At 49.7% G+C, this 19,493-nt stretch overlaps 1 protein-coding gene across 1 annotated transcript in view; it reads right to left on the bottom strand.

The window, feature by feature from the left end:
* Positions 1-12,318, bottom strand: part of SEC14L5 (SEC14 like lipid binding 5) — a 37,121-nt gene extending 24,803 nt beyond the window's left edge. Inside the window, exon 1 of the mRNA XM_061208293.1 lies at positions 12,256-12,318. Coding sequence (XP_061064276.1) covers positions 12,256-12,318 — 63 coding nt within the window. The remainder of the gene's footprint in view (positions 1-12,255) is intronic.
* Between the last annotated feature and the right edge of the window lie 7,175 nt (positions 12,319-19,493).

Below are 19,493 nucleotides of genomic sequence, written 5' to 3'. Positions count from 1 at the left end.
TGTCACACAGTGCAAAATGGTGAACCTGGATTTAAATCCCAAGCCGGCTCAGCCCCTGCTCCCTCAGGAACCCCTTGCTCAACAGCTTGGAAACAGCCCAGGCATTTTCCCCCGGGGCCATGTGGTCTTGATTTCTCCACCCTCAGTCCTTCAACTCCTGCCAAGCAGTGGCCACACTGCCCCTGAGCATCTCCAATTCCTCTGTTCTGCAATCTCTCTCCTGCTCCCCAGATGGAACAACATACTCAGAACAGGCCTGGATGCCCGGAACAAATCCCACTCTTACTCTTACACTCCTTACTCTGTGCCACCATCCCACCTCCCACTGCAGCCTCCTTTTCTCTGCTCCAGCCTTGCTGTTTTTGGAACATGCTACCATAGGTTGAATTGTGTGTCATCCACCCCTAACAAAATTCATAGGTTGAAATCCTAACCCCCCCAGTACCTCAAGATGTGACCTTATTTGGAAATAGGTTTGCTGTGGATGTAATTAATTAAGATGAAGTCATATTGGAGTAGGGGGCAGGCCCCTAATCCAATAGGACTGGCGTCCTTTTAAAACAGGGAAATTTGGACACAAACACACACACAGAGAGAATGCCATGTGAAGATGAAGGCACAGGTTGGGGTGAAGCCAAGGAACACCAAGGATTTCCAGCCACACCAGAAGCTAGGGGAGAGGCACGGAACAGATTCTCCCTCGCAGCTCTCAATAGGAACCAACTCTGCCGACACCTTGATCTCAGGCTTCCAGCCTCCAGGACTATGAGGTAAAAAATGTCTGCTGTTTAAGCCACCCAGTTTGTGGTACTTTGTTACGGCAGCCACAGGAAACAAATATACCCACCAAGCTTGTTCCTGCCACAGGGCCTTTGCACTTGCTGCTCCCTCTTCTTGGAACACTAATCAATCCACTTGACATTAAAGGGGGAGAGAGGTTTGAGTCACAGGGGCTTCCAGAAGGTAGGAGACCTGGATTGGAGGCTCAAGAGATGTTCTGGCTTCAGGGACTCATCTGTGCTGGCCCCCCTTCCTGGGACATCCTCCCCTACCTTCATCCCTGCAAGGCTGCCTCCTGTACTGTTCTCTGTCCTGTTCATTTTCTTGGTAGCACTTATGGCACCTTCTAACCATATACTTGCTTGCACATGGCATACCCAAGGCCTGGGCTACGTGTTTTTTTGCGGCACTGAACTCAGACCTGTGCCCATCTCAGTTCTTGGGCTAACTAGGGCTAACAAAGAAAAGCTGATGGGCAAGGAAAGAAAGAATGCAAACTTGCCAATGGCCCAAAAAGCCCCAAGAAAGGGGTCCAGGGAGAGGAATGACAGGCCGTTAGCTCAGTGCACACAGCCAACCGAGCTTCACCGACTTCCTCTTGTTACAAACCTCTTGTTGGAAGAACCCCGTCTGGCACCCCCAGATAACGGCAGAGCTGATCAGCAGCAGACGGGCTCTTGGACCCAGCTTTCCCTGACTGTGTGAGGGAGGGCACTGCTGTTTCAACAATGGTGCCACCCCAAGCACTGAGGGGACCCCAGAGCCCAGGCTCCATCTGGAAGGCAGGGGGCCCCAAAATAAGGAGTCTACCCCAGTGCTAATTCTCCAGGGTCAGAGGCTGTCAGCCAGAGATTCCTTGGGGTTGTGAGGGCTGGTGTTGGACATCGTTGTTATGGTGACATTTACAGAGGGCTGACTGCACCATTTTGTCCTCATGACATCCTGTTGGGATGGAAACTAGTATTTCCCCATTTTACAGATGAGCAAGTTGAGGCTCGAGAAGGCAGAGTGACTTGCCTCTGGCATCACAGGGCCACTAAGTGGTGGGGTTGGATCGCAGGTCCATCTGACCCAGCCTCCAGCCCTGAACCTCCCAGTCCTGCCTCTCAGGGGACACTGGCTACATCACAAATGTCAGTGTTTTGGAAATCCTGAATCCTGCTGGCCCAAAACCCTCAGATCATGGCCCCTTTGCCTTTAGCAGGTGACAGGGTCTTACAGGATCATGTAGTTCACAGGACCCTCCCTGTGTTGGAAACCAGCTCACACAGCTAGTTTTATCCCTACCTGAGAGCCTCAGACGCTGACTGCTATCCCCACAAATCAGGCCTGAGCTTCTCCCAGCTGGACAAACACATGCTGTGGCCTCCTCAGGGACAAAGGGTAGCAGAAGGATTCGGTTTCAGCCCTTCCGCCAAGTGATTGGAGAGGGACACCCACGCGTGCCAGCTCAGAAATGGAGCTGGTCCAAGGCCCAGAACCTGCCCAGGCAGGGACAGGGCTGGGGCAGGCAGAGGCCAGTGGAAACTTCTATTGAAGGTCTCCTATGAGCTGCCCATCCTGCAAAAATCCACATCAACACACTAAGCATGTGGAAAGGGGAGCCTGGATTCCTAGCTAGACTTGCCCATCTCCAGGCTGGGTAACCTTGAGCACAGTACTTCCTGTTTCTCCCTGAGAACATGATTAGTCTATAACATGATTACTCTATAAAGGGGAGTAATCATGAAACCTCCCAATGAGTGCTCAGTTGTGCCTCTTTCCTTCTTTCCCGTGTCACAACTGCTGAAGTAAAAAGTCATCAGCCCTGAATCCCTAGTGCTTAGCAAAATGCCTAGCATGCAGTCGACACTCAATAGACATTACATGATAAAGGAGTGAATGACAGTGCAGCTTAGCCATGAAGGGTGTGGACTCTGGGGCTTGGGTTCGAATTTCTGCTCTGCTTACTACCAGCTCTGTAGCCTTGAACAAGTCATCAAGCTCTCAATTCCCTCCTTCCTTCATTTGTTAAAAGGAGAATAAGAAAAGTAGTTCTCTTACTGAGCCATCAGGGGAATAAAGGAGTCTGTTTTGGTTAAGAGCTGAGACCAGTGCCTGGCACATGGTTCGTTCTACATAAGCATTTGTTCAATAAATTTAAATTTTAAAAAAGAGTGAGATTCTATAAAGTACAGAAAAGCTATTTCTGCTAATCACTTGACAGCTGCTCCCTCCTCCCCTCCCCTCCCTCCTTCCTTCCTGCTCTTCCTCATGCAAATTCAAAGGAAGCTGGAATGCTGCTTACCCCAAACCTTCCGCCAAAAGTGGGAAAAGAGTATCCAAACCACACCAACATATTCTAGCCCAACACTTCACCTTCTCTTTCCGTGCTGCAGGCTGGATTCGGCACTGACAACCGTGACCACTGCACAAAGTGTACCCTCCCTGTCACACTCCTCAGGGGACTTTCTTGTCCACCCCCAGCTTCCCCGGCAAGCCTGGGAGACCCCAGGACAGACGTATCAATCCTCTCAGCTCCCCCAACTCTTTTTTTAAATTGCGATATAATTCTCATACCATAAAATGCACTCTTAAAAAGTGTACAGTTCAGGGACTTCCTTGGTGGTCCAGTGGGTAAGACTCTGTGCTCCCAATGCAGGGGGCCCAGGTTCGATCCTGGTCAGGGAACTAGATCCCGCATGCCACACCTGAGAGTCCGCATGCCACAACTAAAGATCCCGCATGCCACAACAAAGATCCTGCGTGCCTCAACTAAGACCTGGCGCAGCCAAAATAAATAGATAAATAAATATATTTTTTTAAATAAAAATGTACAGTTCAGTGGATTTTAGAACATTCACAAAGTTTTGCAACCATCACCACTCTCTAATACCAAAACGTCTCATCACCCCACAGAAACCCCACACCCATCACAGTCACTCCCCTTTCCCCCCACCCCAGCCCTAGGCATCCACTAATCCACTTTCTCTCTCTATGGATTTGCCTTTTCTGGACATTTCATGCAAATGGAATCATACAATACGTGGCCTTTTGTGTCTGGCTTCTTTCACTGAGCATTATGTTTCTGAGGTTCATCCATGTTGTAGCCTGTGTCAGTGCTTTATTCCTTTTCACAGCTGAATAATATTTCATTGTGTGGATCCCCCGGCTCTTGGCAGAGTTGCTCAGTGTTGCTGAAGGAGCCATCAGATACCCGATGGCAGTAGTTACATCCCCGCTGATGAAGGCAAGCAGACATGGGTGAACCAGAGCAACATCACTCTGGAACCTTTTGAAATGACTGCTGTATACAATCTACAGAAACAGCTGTACCCAGATGGCCCTGTAGCTGAGAAACCTGCTGCTATTCTAGTCAAAGGCAGCTCAGGAGACAAAACGATGGAGACAAAGAGTCAGAAGGACCCTGCAGGGGGCAAGGCTGGGATATGGTGAAGTGGCAGAGACAACGCATGGGGTTTAGATGCTGCCTCTGCCACCTGCCAGTGGGGTGATCTCAACTTAGTGCCTCTGAGACTCAGTTTCCTCAGAAAAAAAAGGATGATGATGATGACGACAATGATACCGACTCTGTAAGGGTTGCTGAAAAGATTAAAGGGAGATAAGATGTGTGAGGCATTTAGCACAGTGCCAGTCACCACATAGTAGATTTCTTTTTTTTAATGGACAAGGGTAAAGCAACAGGTTCTTGAATTGATATTTGTACACCCATGTTCACAGCAGCATTATTCACAGTAGCCAAAAAAGTGGAAACAACCCCAATATCCATTGACAAATGAATGGAAAAACAAAATATGGTCCAGCCATATAGTGGAATATTATGCTGCCATAAAAAGGAATGACATACTGACACATGCTACAACATGGATGAACCTCGAAAACATAATACTCAGTGAAAGAAGCCAGACACAAAAGGACAAATACTGTATGATTCCACTTATATGAGGTCCCTAGAGTCGTCAAACTCATCGAGACAGAAAGTAGAATGGTGGTTACCAGGGACTGGGGGAGGGAGAGAACAGGGAGTTAGTGTTTAATGGGGACAGAGTTTCAGTACGGGAGGATGAAAAAGTTGTGGCGATGGATGGTGGTGATGGTTGCACAACAATGTGAATGCACTTAATGCCACTGAACTGTACCCCTAAAAATGGTTAATTTTGTGTTATGTATATTTTACCACAATTTTTTAAGAGGGTAAGCCATCTTCTGGATGGTTTATAGCCCTACAAGATCGTGATTTGGAATAGGGTATCATGTCTGTGTTTATTTGTTTATAGTCAATGCCTCTGTCTCTAGGTCTGTTTCCTTCCCCACTGGATTCCCCAGTGACCTCGTAGCACACCTGGGACACCATAGACACCCAGCCAATATTTGCTGAAGGAGGGAAGGAAGGAAGGGAAGGAAGGAAGGAAGGAAGAGGAAGGAAGCCAGCCTCCCTTTGCCTGGCTGGGACCTGGTGTCCTCCTCGTGAGGTCATGCCAGGGGAACGTCTGGCCTCTCCGGCCCTGCGGGAATGTGCAGCCCATCGGCTGGGCCAGGGCACTGCACAAAAGCCTGCTGTGGCTTCTTACCCACTCGTGGGGAGCGGAGAGGGGAGCTACCCTCCTCTGAACATGCTCCGCACCCACGGACTTCCGGGATCAGCTGGTACCCCTGATGGTTCAGGGAGAGGCAGGGCGGCAGCGAGGCCAACCCAGAATGTCTTGACACTTAGTGCTATGTCAGGATCATGATGGGAGGGAAATGCTATTTTATTTTTATTTTTATTTTTTTATATATTTATTTATTTATTTATTTATTTATGGCTGCATTGGGTCTAGAAAGCGGCGAGCAGGGGCTACTCTTCATTGTGGTGCGTGGGCTTCTCATTGCGGTGGCTTCTCTTGTTGCAGGAGCACGTGCTCTAGGTGCGTGGACTTCAGTAGTTGTGGCACACGGGCTCAGTAGTTGTGGCACATGGACTTAGTTGCTCCGAGGCATGTGGGATCTCCCCGGACCAGGGCTCGAACCCGTGTCCCCTGCATTGGCAGGCAGATTCTTAACCACTGTGCCACCAGGGAAGTTCCGAAATGCTATTTTAGGTTTTCTAAGTGTCTCAGGAATGCACCCGGCCTTGGTCAACTCTGCTTCCCCAAGCTCTCCCCACCTCTGGGATGGAAATCCCCCCTCCAATCCACTTTCCACACCTTCCCAAGCTCCCAAAGTCCTTGAAGAAATGAACTGACCCCACCAGCCACTTTCTAAATCACAGGGGCCCAACTAAGCCACATTCATTTCTTCAAAGAAACAAGTTCTGCCGCAATTACAAATCCTGCTACATGGCATTGCCTGGACACTCTCTGTCTCATAAACACACACACACACACACACACACACACTGCAAGCTCTATGAGGGCAGGAAGGGATCATGTCAGGAGAACCAGGTCAAGACAGAACGAGAACAAGACAGACCAGGTCTCCCCCTTTCTGAAGCTTAATGTAATGAAAAAGACCCATATAAACAAATAAACAAATTCCATATAAACAAGTAGGCAAGCAAATTAACAGAATAATGATGCATTTCAAAAAGTGCTAAGAATCACCTAGTCTGTAGCCCCTGCAACCTGGCACGGTGCTTGGCACACAGTGGAAACTCAGTAAATATTTGTGGAATGCATACGTGCAAGAATTAACGCATGCATAAACTAATGAATGAGGGCCTAAAGTTGATTTCAGGGCCCTCTGAAATCAGATTACTTTGCTGGGCAGTGGATCACCTCGGTTCTCCCAGCCCAGATCAGAGCCCGTCAGGGCCCTGTAAGAAATCCAGGGTGGAAAATGTTGCTTCCCTTAATCTGTTAGCAATGGGATCAGATGACAGGCTCCAGAGAACTAATTTAAACTCATTTAAATAAGGCCCCAGCTGCTTTATTAAAACTACATCCATAACAATGATTCCAACTTTACCTTCAGAGGCTGCTCCTTATTAATAACCCATTTGCTAAATTACAAGCTGTTTATCAATACAAAGTCCAGGTCTTTAAATATTTTAACACTTAATTGCCACCAACAGCCCTCACCTCTATAACCCTTCCTCCGGATGAACAGCCAGCCTATTGCTTAGGAAATTCTACTCCGTGCCGTCGTCTTCCTTCTTTAGGTTTGCAGAATCTGAGATGACCTGAAACCGCAGGGCTTTGAGCCCCACAGGGACCCCTGGGCAGTGGACGGACAAGAGGCAGCCAGGTCATTTCTGAAGCCACCTCAGCCACTGGCACACAGATGTTTACTGAACGTCAGAGACAGAATCCAGAAGGTCTGGCTGTGAGCTCAGGCTATGGGGTCAGATTCCCTAAATTCAAATCTCTGCCATTTACTAATGATGCCATTGACTGAGAGTTATGGGCTGAATCGTGTACCCCAAAAAAGCTATGTTGGATATCTAACCCTGAGTACATCAGAATGTGGCCTCATTTAGAAATACAGTCTTTATATAGGTAATCAAGTTAAAATGAGGTCATTAGGATGTCCTTATAAATCCAGGATGACTGCTGTCCTTGTAAAAAGGGGAAATTTAGGGAATTCCCTGGCGGTCCAGAGGTTAGGACTTTGCACTCTCACTGCTGAGGGCCCAGGTTCAGTCCTTGCTCAGGGAACTAGGCTCCCACTAGCTGCGCAGCGTGGTCAAAAAGAACAAAACAAAACAAAACAAAAAAAAGAAGAAATATGAACATAGAGGTGCACACACACAGGGAACATACCATGTGAAAGTTGGAGTTATGCCGCCACAAGCCAAGGAGCTCCAGAAGCCAGGTGAGAAGGCTGGAGCAGATCCTTCCCAAGCGCCTTCAGAGGGAACACGACCCTGCTGACACCTGGATCTTGGACTTCTGGCCTCGAGGACTGGGAGGCAATACATTTCCGTTGTTCTAAGCCACCCAGTTGCGATGCTTTGTTACGTGGCCTTAGCAGACAAATACACTGACACAGGGACAGTCTCCTTAACCTCTCTAAGCCTCAGTTTCCTCTTCTGCTGCAGCTGAGGCTGCTATTAAAGTACTTGCCTCTGAGCTGGCCTGAGGGGGTGGGCACACAGAGTGTTCATTAAACCTTTCTGGGCTGTTGTGATCAGCTGCCCTCCAAGAAGCCAGGGACTGTAGGTTTTGGCTCTGCTCTCCTTTGCAGGGTTCTGATGGGGTGTGGATATTCCAGACACAATCCTGATGGTAACTGCCCCATGGGACGGCTTACTCGGCTCAGAGGCCACCCCAATAACTTCAGATCCTCAGCCCTGAGAAACATCAGAGCTCATGGTTGGAGATGCAAACTCTGGAGCCAAACTGCCTGCAGTTAAGTCTACACCTGCCATGTGTTCGCTGTGTGGCCTTGGATAATCCATTCATCCTTTCTGTGCCTCAGTCTCCTCAACTGTAAAATGGGGCTACCTACCGAACCTAGCTCATGGGGTAGTTCTGAGAAGCACATGAGTTAATATTTGAATGAACTCAAAACTAGTAGGTGCTGTGTACATGTTTGTTAAATAAAATTTAAAATAGAATCTGCCTAAATATTCTAAATAACAACCACCATTCACAGCAGGGGTTTCTTTGGAAGGAATAGGTCCACACAAAAACTTGTGCATCAGTGGTCACAGCAACGTTATTCATAATAGCCCCAAATTTGAAACAATCTAAATGTCCATAGGCTTGTGAATGGATAAACAAATGTGGTCTATCCACATAACGTGAATATTATTCAGCCACAAAAAGGGTTGAAATACTGATAGATTCTACAACCTGGATGAACCTTGAAAATATTATGCTAAGTGAGAGAAGTCAGTCACAAAAGGCCACATAGTGTATGATTTCATTTATATGAAGTGTCCAAAATAGGCAAAACCATAGACAGAGAGTAGATTAGTGGTTGTCAAGGGCCAGGCGGGATGGGGAAGTTTAGGAGATAATGATTAAAGGGTATGGGGTTTCTTTCTGGGGTGATGAAAATGTTCTAAAACTGACAGTGGTGATGGTTGCAAAACTCTATGAATATACTAAAGACCCTTGATTTGGACCCTTTAAATGGGTGAATTGTACGGTAGGTGAGTTATAGCTCAAAAAAGCTGTTAAAACAATAAATGATAATAATACACTTAAGGGATATTTTATGAGCATTAAACAACGTGCCAGGCTCTGTCCGGGTACACATGTCCCTTCACTTAATCCTCACTTCAGCTCTCTGAGGAGCAGCGGCCTTTATTATCTCCATTTCACAGGTAAGAAATTGGAGCAGGGACCTGGCCTGGAAGATCTGGCTCGTAACCTCCACCCATTCAGGAGAAGAGCCCAGATGAGCTGGAAATCATTCACAACGGGCTGTAGGCTGACCAGAGAGTGGCCTTCAGGGCTCAAGTAACCACAGTCCACAGTCCAAAACATGGTCTTTGTGTTCTACATACTGGGATCTCCACAAAGACCCCCCACCTTCGGGGACCCCACATTCAAAGGGACAAGGGATTCTCTCCAACCCTGGATAGGGAGCTGCCTCCATTGTCTTAATTGTATTCCTCTGCTTACCAAGATAATACAAGCTCATTGTTTTGAACCCAATAATACAGAATACTATCAAGAAAGGAGAAAGCAAAGGTCCCTAGAATTCCATCCTTCAGAAACAGAATTCACGTCAAGGAATTTGGCCCAAGGAGAGAGATACCCATTCAGTGGATTAGTTACATTTTTGAAATGAAAGAGAGAAATCATTTTTAAAAAATTTTAAGCTGGCTCTAGAAAGGTTGCCTTAGTACTATTTTATAACCAATTCCACAAACCCAGTTTCAGTGGTTTGTGAACTTCAGTGGTTTGGTGGATTTCTGAAGAAGTGAGGGGATGCTTTGATTCTCAAGTCAGTTTTGTTAAACAGAAAAACCAAAAGGCCAGCTTGTCTGGTCACTCGGATATGGTCAAAATAGCTGAGTTCATCCGAAACTTCCCTGGCATCTGACCCAAACTGAGGGCAAGTGTTTAGCTGAGAAACAAAGACCGACATTAAGTGCAGAAAAACCCTTTTGTGCCCACACAGCGAGCAAGTTATGTTGAGTTATGCAGCTATTCTGGGGACAATGCTGTTTTGTAAACAGTTGGCAAAGCGGCTTTGTCGACAATGTTGGGGCAGTTTGGGGCCCTTTCACCAACAAGGACTGTATGGAGATAAGGCGACATAGTATTTGAAAAATACAAATGACAAATTAGTACAATACAGATAATAAATATCTGAAAACTTTTGTTTCCTGTCGTACCCACAAGCATTTATCCATCAACCCCTAGAGATTGTTAACAGCTAGGGGAGTAAACTGAGTCAATTATGGAACTCAAAGCTGACAAAATACACTTCACATATTCCAACAGTCCTATTAATACAGTCTTAAGTGCTAAGTCTTAAGTCTTAGCAGGCATTTTTATTTTAAAATGCAATGATTGTAAATATTTTTTTGAGAATCCTAAACATACTAAATTAAATTTACATTTATTAAGCCCATGCAATAATAAAAATTTGCTAGTTTTCCATTCTATAGTCATTTGTCTCAGCTTCTTGGCTTCATGGCTTTCTGGGCCATAGGTTATCCCAGAAAAGTGGGGACAGTGTCTCTCTTCTATTGAGTGAATGAATGAATGAATGAATGAGTCCTAGGGTCAGAATATGTGAGCTGTCTGGAGCCTTAGACAGAGGATGATTATTTATATTTAGCTGCCATTTATTGTCCACTAAGTATAGACCAGGCCCTGTGCTGGCCACCTCCCCTCCCCACCCCCCACCACACATGCACTCTAATCACCTTCAATCCTAATTACAACCTTATGAGGTGCATATAACCAGTCCTATTTCACAAAGGAAGAAATGGGGGCTCAGAGAAATTCAGTGACTTTCTAAAGACACACAGCCAGAGCACAGCCAGGCAACGGCAGGGACGCAGCACTTCTGACTGCACATCCCTAGGTCTCTGGGGTGTCCCACCCCCATTACAAATGAAGGAAGGTCACACAGCCACAGACAACAACACAATAACAGTAACAATAACAGTAATAGCATTTGGTCTGTGCCAGACCTTGTACCGGGAGCTTTACATGTGTTGACTCAATTAATCCACAACAGAACCCCAGATTTGGAAACCATGTAATCCTCATTTTAGAGACAGAAAGTGCAGGCTCAGAGAGGTTAAATAACTTGCCCAAGGTCATCCAGCTTGTCAATACAAGCCCAGGCCTGCTCCTGCTTCTTTCCTGACCTGGAACCATCTACACATTACAGCACGACATGTATGGATTACTGCAATGATGCTTTTTCATCTTTTACGTGACTATAAACACATACGTAGGTAGATTCATAGAATAGGTTAGGGGAGGACACACACACAGAGCCGTCAACTGATATGAAAGTCCTCGGATAGAAGGCTGGGATTAAGCAACCAAGGGTGGGATGAGGACGATGGGGGTGGATTCTGGTGTTTCTTACACTTTCAGTACAATCATTTAAAACACCATGTGGTGTAATAACAGGGACAGTTGCATTTAGTGAGCACCTACTGTGTGCCAGGCACTGAGCCAGAGGCACCAGGCACTATTTCATTCACTCCTCACCACAACCCCATAACATTGCCTCTGTTTTACTGGGGAGGAAAGCTCTGAGAGGCAGAGTGATTGGCACCAAGAAGGAAACCCACGTCTGCCTGTCCCCCGCACCTGCCCCACGGTGCACAGACCATTGATCCAGGAGGGCCTGGGAGACAGTTCTATGTTGCATAGTTAGACAACTGCTCCCAGACCCTTCCTGCCCACTCGCGCCCCCTCTCCCCCTGGTCTCAGCTTCCTTGAAGGGGAGGGGAGGGGGCGTGTGAGCAGAGGGAGGACATGGGGGGTGTTGTGGTCCTGGAATCCGCCCCCCCCCCCGACCGCCCACCGTGCAGATCCGAGCCCGGCTCTACCTCTTCCTGGCCACAGAACTTAAGGCCATTCCTTCACCTGTCCAAGCTTTGGTTTAATGGAGGTAAAATGAGAATAATAAGAGCTTCTGGGAATTAAACAAAACAACGTATGTAAATTTACCAAACCCTCAGTGAATGGCTGCTGTCATCATCCTCATTAGAATACGTACCATTATTATTATTATTATTACTAACAGTACACAAAACGACAGCCAGCAAACAGCTCGGCCCTTGATAGCCTTGTTTTCTGACAAAGGAGACCAAGATGCAAACAGATAAGCTTCAGTAAGGAAAAGAAAGAAAGAAAGACCTTGTGTTTGGGTCAGTGGGCCAGTGTTCTAGAAGTTGTGGGGAAAGGTGGGATGGCCTGGTTAGAAGCTGGACCCACCAGGTTAGTGGAGTAGCTCATTAATTCCTCCTGATCTGGGGATCCGAGGGTCTCCGTCTCCCTCCCATCATAGCTAACCTCTTGTTTCCCTCCAACTGTTACACAAGGGGCCCCAGGGTCAGGGGTCACTCACCGCCATGACCAACTCAAATGGGTACTTGTAGACGCAGACAGGAGACTGGTACTTCTGCACCATGTTCTCGCAGGACCACCAGCGGAAGCCAGCCAGGCAGGAATGGGCACAGAGCCTGGGTGAGGGCATCTGGTGAGGGAGCAGCTCCCTCCATGGGAAGCAGGAACCCTGCCCACTGCTCCCCCAGCAAGGGGCAGGCCCATCCCTCTGGCCCCATCCGCACATCTCCCCAGCCCTCAAAGCAAAGGGGCCGATGTGATCCCCAAATTACTTTGGGCCATGCCCCAAACACTTGCCCTGTCCATTACTCAATGCCCCGGACCACACTCGCTCCTCAGGAGCAATCAGTACCCCCAAACGTTCCTCCATCCTCGTGCTGAGGGCCCCCGGAAAACCTCATAAAGCCACCCACCTGGAAACACACACATTCGCAATTCTTCCACTCCCACAATTCATTCACCCACTGCACCCCACAGCTTACCATGGGCGTCCCGACCCTGCAGTCTCCCCAAGAATCATTGCACCTACCCTCCCAGTTTCCTCCAAGACACCCTAACATACGCACACAGTCTTCACCAGATTTCACACGCACTGTCTCTGCCACACACGCGCACACATGCACGACTCCCCTCCCACACGGGACCGCCCTTGCACACGCACTCAACTTTGCACACAAGCCCAGCTCCCTGGAGCGCGCACCTACTCAACTCCATGCTCGCACATAGCTCCCCGGATGCGCATAGAGGTTCACACACACGCACACACACTGATGCATGCGCCCACATGCATGCACGCACAGGCCCCCCGAAGCCCCGCTCACCCTAGCCCTCGGAGTCTCCGGGACGCAGCCCCGCGGCAGCACGGAGCTGAGCCCGCCGGGATCCCCCGCGGCCGACTGGCCCAGAGCGCAGCACCTGCGGCGGGGCGCAACCGCGATCGCTGGACCCTGCAGTCCGGGCCGGCGATCGCCGAGCGTGGGGCGTCCTGACCTGCACACCCTGCGTCCGGGCCGGTCAGGGAGGGGCCTGCGGGAGGGGGGAGCGCTCCAGGACCCAGGACAGCGGAGATCCCGGCCTGGCCTGGCCCCGCCCCCGCCCTCCCACTCCGCTCAGCCCCGGCCCCGCCCAGATTTACCCTCATGACAGGCCCCGCCCCAGACTGGCCCCACCCCAGTCTTAGCCCCTCCCTTCATTTTACGCATCCTTGTTTGACCACGCCCCCACTCCGGCCCTTTCTCCAGACTGGCCACTCCTCATGCCCGCCACGCTTCCATAGGGTACCGCCCCTAAAGCACGCAGCCTCGGGGGTGGCTCAGCCCCAGGAAGACCCCGCCCCAAGGCTCCAACCCCAGTCTACCTCTGCTCCCAGGCGAACCCTTGCCCCGCCCAGCTCCGCTGGCCCTAGTACAGTTCACGTTTGGCCCCCTTCCCTAACTCGGGTCAACCCCTTCCGCCTGGGCTCTGAGTCTGCTCCCTCCACTGGCTACGCCCCAGAGCCCTTTTGGCCCTGCCCTAAGCCGCCAACGTGCATCTTTCACTCACATGCTTGCATTTACAGAGCTCCTGCTAAGTGTCAGGTCTTTCTAGGCGCTGGAGAGTCATCAGTGAACAGAACAGGTAAAGAATCCTTGCCCTCGTAGAGTTTACATTTCAGTGGGGGAGACAGACATTAAATAAATAAGGCAAATATATAGTACTATGTGAGATGGGGGAAAATACCAAGGTGAAAAAATAACCAGGGAAGGGATTCAAGAAGCGAGCAGAGTGAGGGTACAATTTAAAACAGGGTGGACTGGGACTTCCCCGGGAGGGTGACGATTTCCCATCCTTCTCATTTTAGCTCACACGTAAACCCTCCCGGCCCTCCCAGGATCCCGGGGACCCAGCCTTCCTTCCATAGCCCTCCCTTCCCTCTCCGCATCTGTTTGTCCTGGAGGAGCCAAGAAGCTGGCTCTGGACAGCCTTGTCATCCGTGTATTCATTCACTTGACATTTACTAAGCACCTACTATGTGCCAGCACTGTGTGACTTCACCCATTTGCAAGAGAGAGTCAGATGAGCTGCTTGCCCTTGCGTGGCCCACAGTTCTGGGCAGGGAGACTGTGTACAGGGAGACAGACAGCGCTCTGTTTAGCAAATATATCGTTGCACCTTGTGATAACCAGCCCGTTTGCTTCCTTCCTAGCGTGTGTCACACTCTGTAATCACCTTATTTATTCATTCATTTTATTTATTTGTAGGTCTGACCCGGGAGACTGTGAGCTCCGCAAGGGCAAGAGACCGTGTCTGTCTTACTCATCTGCCCCACGTTCGCAGGATCTTACTGGGGACATGGCACACGGTAAGTACTCAGTGCGTTTTCTTGATTAAGGTTGTCAAGAATGGAAACGGAGCGCACGGTTCCCATCCCTGCCACAAGGTGGCAGCAAACGACAGTCCATGGCTCCTGGGGTCGCCACCAGGGGGAACTGTCGTGCAACATGGGAGTCCGGGATGTATCGCTGGACCCGGGTTTCATCAGGGAAACTCAGGCTCCTCCTGGGCGTCAGTGCAGGACGCGTAGTGAGCATTCACACTGTTGGCTGTTGTTACAGCACGAAAGGCATTGAGTTGGCACAAAGTAACCACAAATTGGGATGTTTACACCTGGAAAGGTGGGGCGGAGCAATCTATCCCAAACTCTCCAGCTCCTAAGACAGCTCAGCAGGGTGCATGTTGAAATGCAGAGTCCCGTGCACTGCTCGAAGAGCCTGGGAACGTGCTTGTTTAACAAGCTCCCCAAGTGGTTCTTCTAAGTGGACAGGCCTGGCAGTGTGGGGGGATCTTGGAGGTCATTCCTAGTGCCTGGGGATCCCAGGATGCTTGGAGTAAATGCCAGCCCTGGGGAGGGAGCTGGTGCGCTCATAAGTGGGGGAGGTCCGCTCGCAAGAGCTCCTCCCAGTTGTGGGCGTGCTCACGCTCCTATTATTCTCTTCCACCCCGGCTGAATCATCCTGGCCACCCCACTCGTGTCTCCTTGGCCACAGAAGGTGGCAGCTTGGGGGAGTAGGAGCTGGCGTGGGAGATGCAGGGGTTGGGGGCAAGAAAAGTCTCGAGGAGCAGAGGAGAGGCCCTGAGACTGCGGGGAGGCTCCAGGTCTCCTGGCTACCATCAGCGCCTCCCCTGCCCGCAACTGGTGAGGAGGCCACTGGGTGGGGGGGAAGGGGTGCGACCGCTGCGTGGGTACAGAGAGCTCAAAGTGGAAAATGGGGCCTAGAAGGGAGTGAGAGCCTAACTCCCTCCTCCTCCAGCCAAGGGAAGCGAATTAGTAATAGCACTACCTGCCCCGTGCTTCCTATTCCGTTTTCCTATCAATCGCTCCTACAGTTTATTGAGCACTTACTTGGCACGTGCTGTATCAGGCACAGTTCGAAGGCTTTACAAACTTTCACAGATTTAATCCTCAAAAATAAGCCCTGTAGTGATGAAAATGTTTTTGCACTCCACAGAGGTGGTGGTTGCACAACACTGCGAATGCACTAAATGCCACTAAATTGTACACATTAAAATGGTTAATTTTATGTTATACGACTATACCTAAATTAAAACAAACAAAGCAAAAAACCTTTTAAGGCCAAAACTGTTAATCCTTGTTTTAAAGACAAGGAAACTAAGGCACAGGGAGATTGAGTAACTTGCCCTAGGTCACACAGCTAGTAAGGAACTCAAACCCAGGACTTCTTGCTCCAGGGCTGCAGCGGAAGTACCCAGAAGATGTGATTTCCCAGCCTGAGCTGCAAAGATATCCAGGCATCCTGGTTCGGGACTGAGGAGGTACCAAAAGAATGGGCTGATTCGATGGGAACACTGGAGGCATGAAATCAGTCTCAGGGGCAAGACGTTCAGCCTCTATCTGCCGCTTCCTTCTTGCCCTGTGAGAATGACCGAGCCACAGCTGCCTTTTGGTATGGTGGGTTTTGAAGACTCCAGAAACCACCTCGCATGTTTGAATATCGTCCCACAGTTGGGCCACTGCCACAGGAAACTCAACCATCAGTAATGCATTTATTTGAGTAAAACACTGGGCCCGATCCAAACACAGATGCCCCCAGAAGGCATCCTGCAGGGAAATGTCCTTGGAAAGCTCAATGTGACACTGCGGGAAGGGGGCGGGGGAGCTGGTGGGGAGTGAGAGGGTCCAGAGTCCAGACCCTTGTGGGGACACAAGTGGCCCTTGATCTGGGCCCTAGAATACATAAAGGCCCTGGGAGGGTGCTGAAGCTGGAGAGAATGGGACATTTTTTTATTATGATAAAACATACATAACATAAAAATTACAAATTTTAACCATTTTCAAGTGTACAATTCAGTGGCTTTTAGTACATTCACAAGGCTTTGCATCCATCACTGCTATCTAGTTCCAGAACATTTTCATCACCCCAAAAGAAAACCAGTACCCATCAAGCAGTCACTCCTCCTTCCTCCCTCCCCCCAGCTCCAGCAACCCTCAGTCTGCTTTCTGCATCACATCTCGTTTGTCCCGGGCTGCTCCTAATCCTGTTCCTTCTTCCTCCTCCCAAGAGCAGAGCTCAGAGACCTCCTAGATTGGGGACCTTCCAGGGCCATCAGGGTCATTGGCAGGGTGGCCATGTACAGGTGTGCAGGTTGTAGCCTGCACAACTCTGTGTGGTTGTCCTGGTCATTGGGCAACTTTAACTGAGCGGAGGCTGAGTCCAGGGGAGCCTCACCCAGAGGGCCACACAGCCAGGCCCCACCCACCTCAACCCCCAGCCCACCCCCAAGCCCAGTCACTTCCATACACGCTTTGGGATTACAGCAAGCGCTACATGTGGAGTTGGGGTCCAAAGGGGAGTAAAGCCTCTGAGCCCCAGGAGCTCTCAGCGAGGAGGGGAGGAAGTGAAAGGAAGGTAGGATACCCCAGGGGAGTCAGCAGGGAGCTAGGGAGGGGGCTGGGTGGTAGAGTGGTGAGCGCTGGGTGCCAGAGTCAGGTTGGCCTGGGTGTGAGTTCTGGCTCTGTTACCTTCCAGTGTCCCTGCAGTGTATGTGGCTGCAGTGTCCCCTCCTTTAAAATGGGGATAATGCAGAAATTATTCAGCCTTAAAAAAGGAAGGAAAGGTTCATGGATGAACCTTGAAGACATTATGCTCAGTGAAAGAAGCCAGACACAAAAGGACAAATATTATATGATCCCATTTATATGTGATACCTAGAGTTGTCAAGTTCACAGAGACAGAAAGTAGAAGGGTGGTTGCCAGGGCACGGAGAGGGGGAGTGGGGAGTTAATGTTTAATGGGTGCAGAGTTTCAGTTTTGCAAGATGAGAAAGTTGTGGAGCTGGATAGTGGTGATGGTTGCACAGCAGTGTGAGTGTATTTAATGCCACTGAACTTGCACTTAAAAATGGTTAAAATGGTAAATTTTATGTTATGTATATTTGATCACAATAATAAAAAAAATAACATTGGAAAAGTCTGAAACAAAATAGTGGTAAATAGTGCCAGCTTGGAGAGAGGGTCCATCTCCCACCAGACTCTGTTGAGAGCGTGGCGTTGAGATGGAAGGGGAAGGAGACACCCACTCCCCGACCCCCTACTCGCCCACCTCCGCCCATGACCTTCCTTTGGCCCAGAGTCACCATGATGGTGGCAGATAAAGTCCCCTGTGGGGAAGGGAAGAAGGGACCCCATGTATGAATTTCCCACTGCTGCTGTAACAGATCAGCACACTCTTTAGTGGCTTAAAAAACAACACAAATGTATTATCTTACAATTCTGGAGGTCAGAACCTGAAATCAGTCGCGCTTGGCTACGATCAAGGTGTCGGCAGGAATGTGCTCCTTCTGGAGTCTCTGAGGGGAGAATCCGTTTCCTTGCCTTTTCCAGCTTCTGGAGCCTGTGTTCCTTGGCTTGTGGCCCCTTCCTCCTTCCTCAAGCCACATCTCTCTAATCTCTGCCTAAGTCGGGCATCCCATGGCCTTCTCTGCCGATGTGTCTCTGTCTCCAGTCTCCCTCTGCCTTTCTATTATAAGGACTCCTGTCATTGGATGCAGGGCCCACGGTAAATCCAGGATGATCTCATCTTGAGATCCTTAGTTTAATTACATCTGTAAAGACCCTTTTTCCAAATAAGTTCACATTCCCATGTTGCAGGGGGTTAGGACTTGGACTTGTTGTCTTTGGGGGACCACCATCAGCCCACTGCAGGGCCCAGCTTGCAACTGTACCCTGGGTTGATTTGCCTCTCCTGGGGTGCTCTCCCCCATGTCCCTGCTCCTGTGCCCAAGGGTCACTTCCAAAAGCAAAGCCCCTGCACCCAAGCTCTGTGTTCAGGGGGACCTGGGCCAGGACCGCTGTGGCCTCTGACTCCTCTAGGTTGAAAGAAGGAGTGTCGCTCTTGCCTTTCAGCAGATTAGATGTTACGCCAGCCCCCCATCCAAGTCAGAACAGCGCCAGGGAGTAGGGACGAGCAGAGGGAGAGGTAGGGCTGCGATTGCGTTGAGTCAGAGGTCTGGGAGGGATGAAGGAGGCTGGCCCATGGTGCTGGAGACGGCACTCCAACATCAAGAGGTCAGCTCGGGTCATAATTCTGCCCACCAAGCTGGGTCAGACCAAGGGGCTAGGGGCAGACAGCCTCAGGCTCCAAAAGCTAAACTTGGCCTCTTCAGCAGACCCCAAGTGACCCCCACAGCTCAGTCCCTGAGGCCCTAGCTGCCCAACCAGCTCCTACCCCAAGCTGCCCCTGCTTTGAGGAGAGGCCAGGGTTCCAGGCCATCCACTTCTCCCCTCTGCCTGGGGCCACCCAATGTGACAGTCACCAGTCACAGGCAGCTAGTTATTTATTTATTTGGCCACACTGCACAGCATGCGGGATCTTAGTTCCCCAACCAGGGATCAAACCCACGCCCCTTGCAATGGAAGTGCAGATTCCTAACCACTGGACTGCCAGGGAAGTCCCAAAGGCAGCTATTTAAATTCACTAAATGGATATGAACATGTCATATATTCATGTAAATAAAAAAATATAAACAACAAAATTAAACATCCAGTTGCACAAGCCACATTCCAAGTGCTCAATAGCTCCATGTGGCTCGTGCCTCCCTTAAAATACAGAATATTTCCAGCATTGCAGGAAGTTCCTTTGGCCAGGGCTGCTCCGAGTCATCCCTGGACCAGCAGAGGCTGGGCCCTTTCTTGGGAAGAGGATGAACTGGGTGGGCGTGGAGTAGGGACCCCAGGGCCAG

Source organism: Eubalaena glacialis, chromosome 13 (genome assembly GCF_028564815.1).
Source record: "Eubalaena glacialis isolate mEubGla1 chromosome 13, mEubGla1.1.hap2.+ XY, whole genome shotgun sequence".
Taxonomy (NCBI): domain Eukaryota; kingdom Metazoa; phylum Chordata; class Mammalia; order Artiodactyla; family Balaenidae; genus Eubalaena; species Eubalaena glacialis.
The sequence above is the reverse complement of the archived record's forward strand: the minus strand, read 5'-3'. Positions and strand labels throughout refer to the sequence as shown.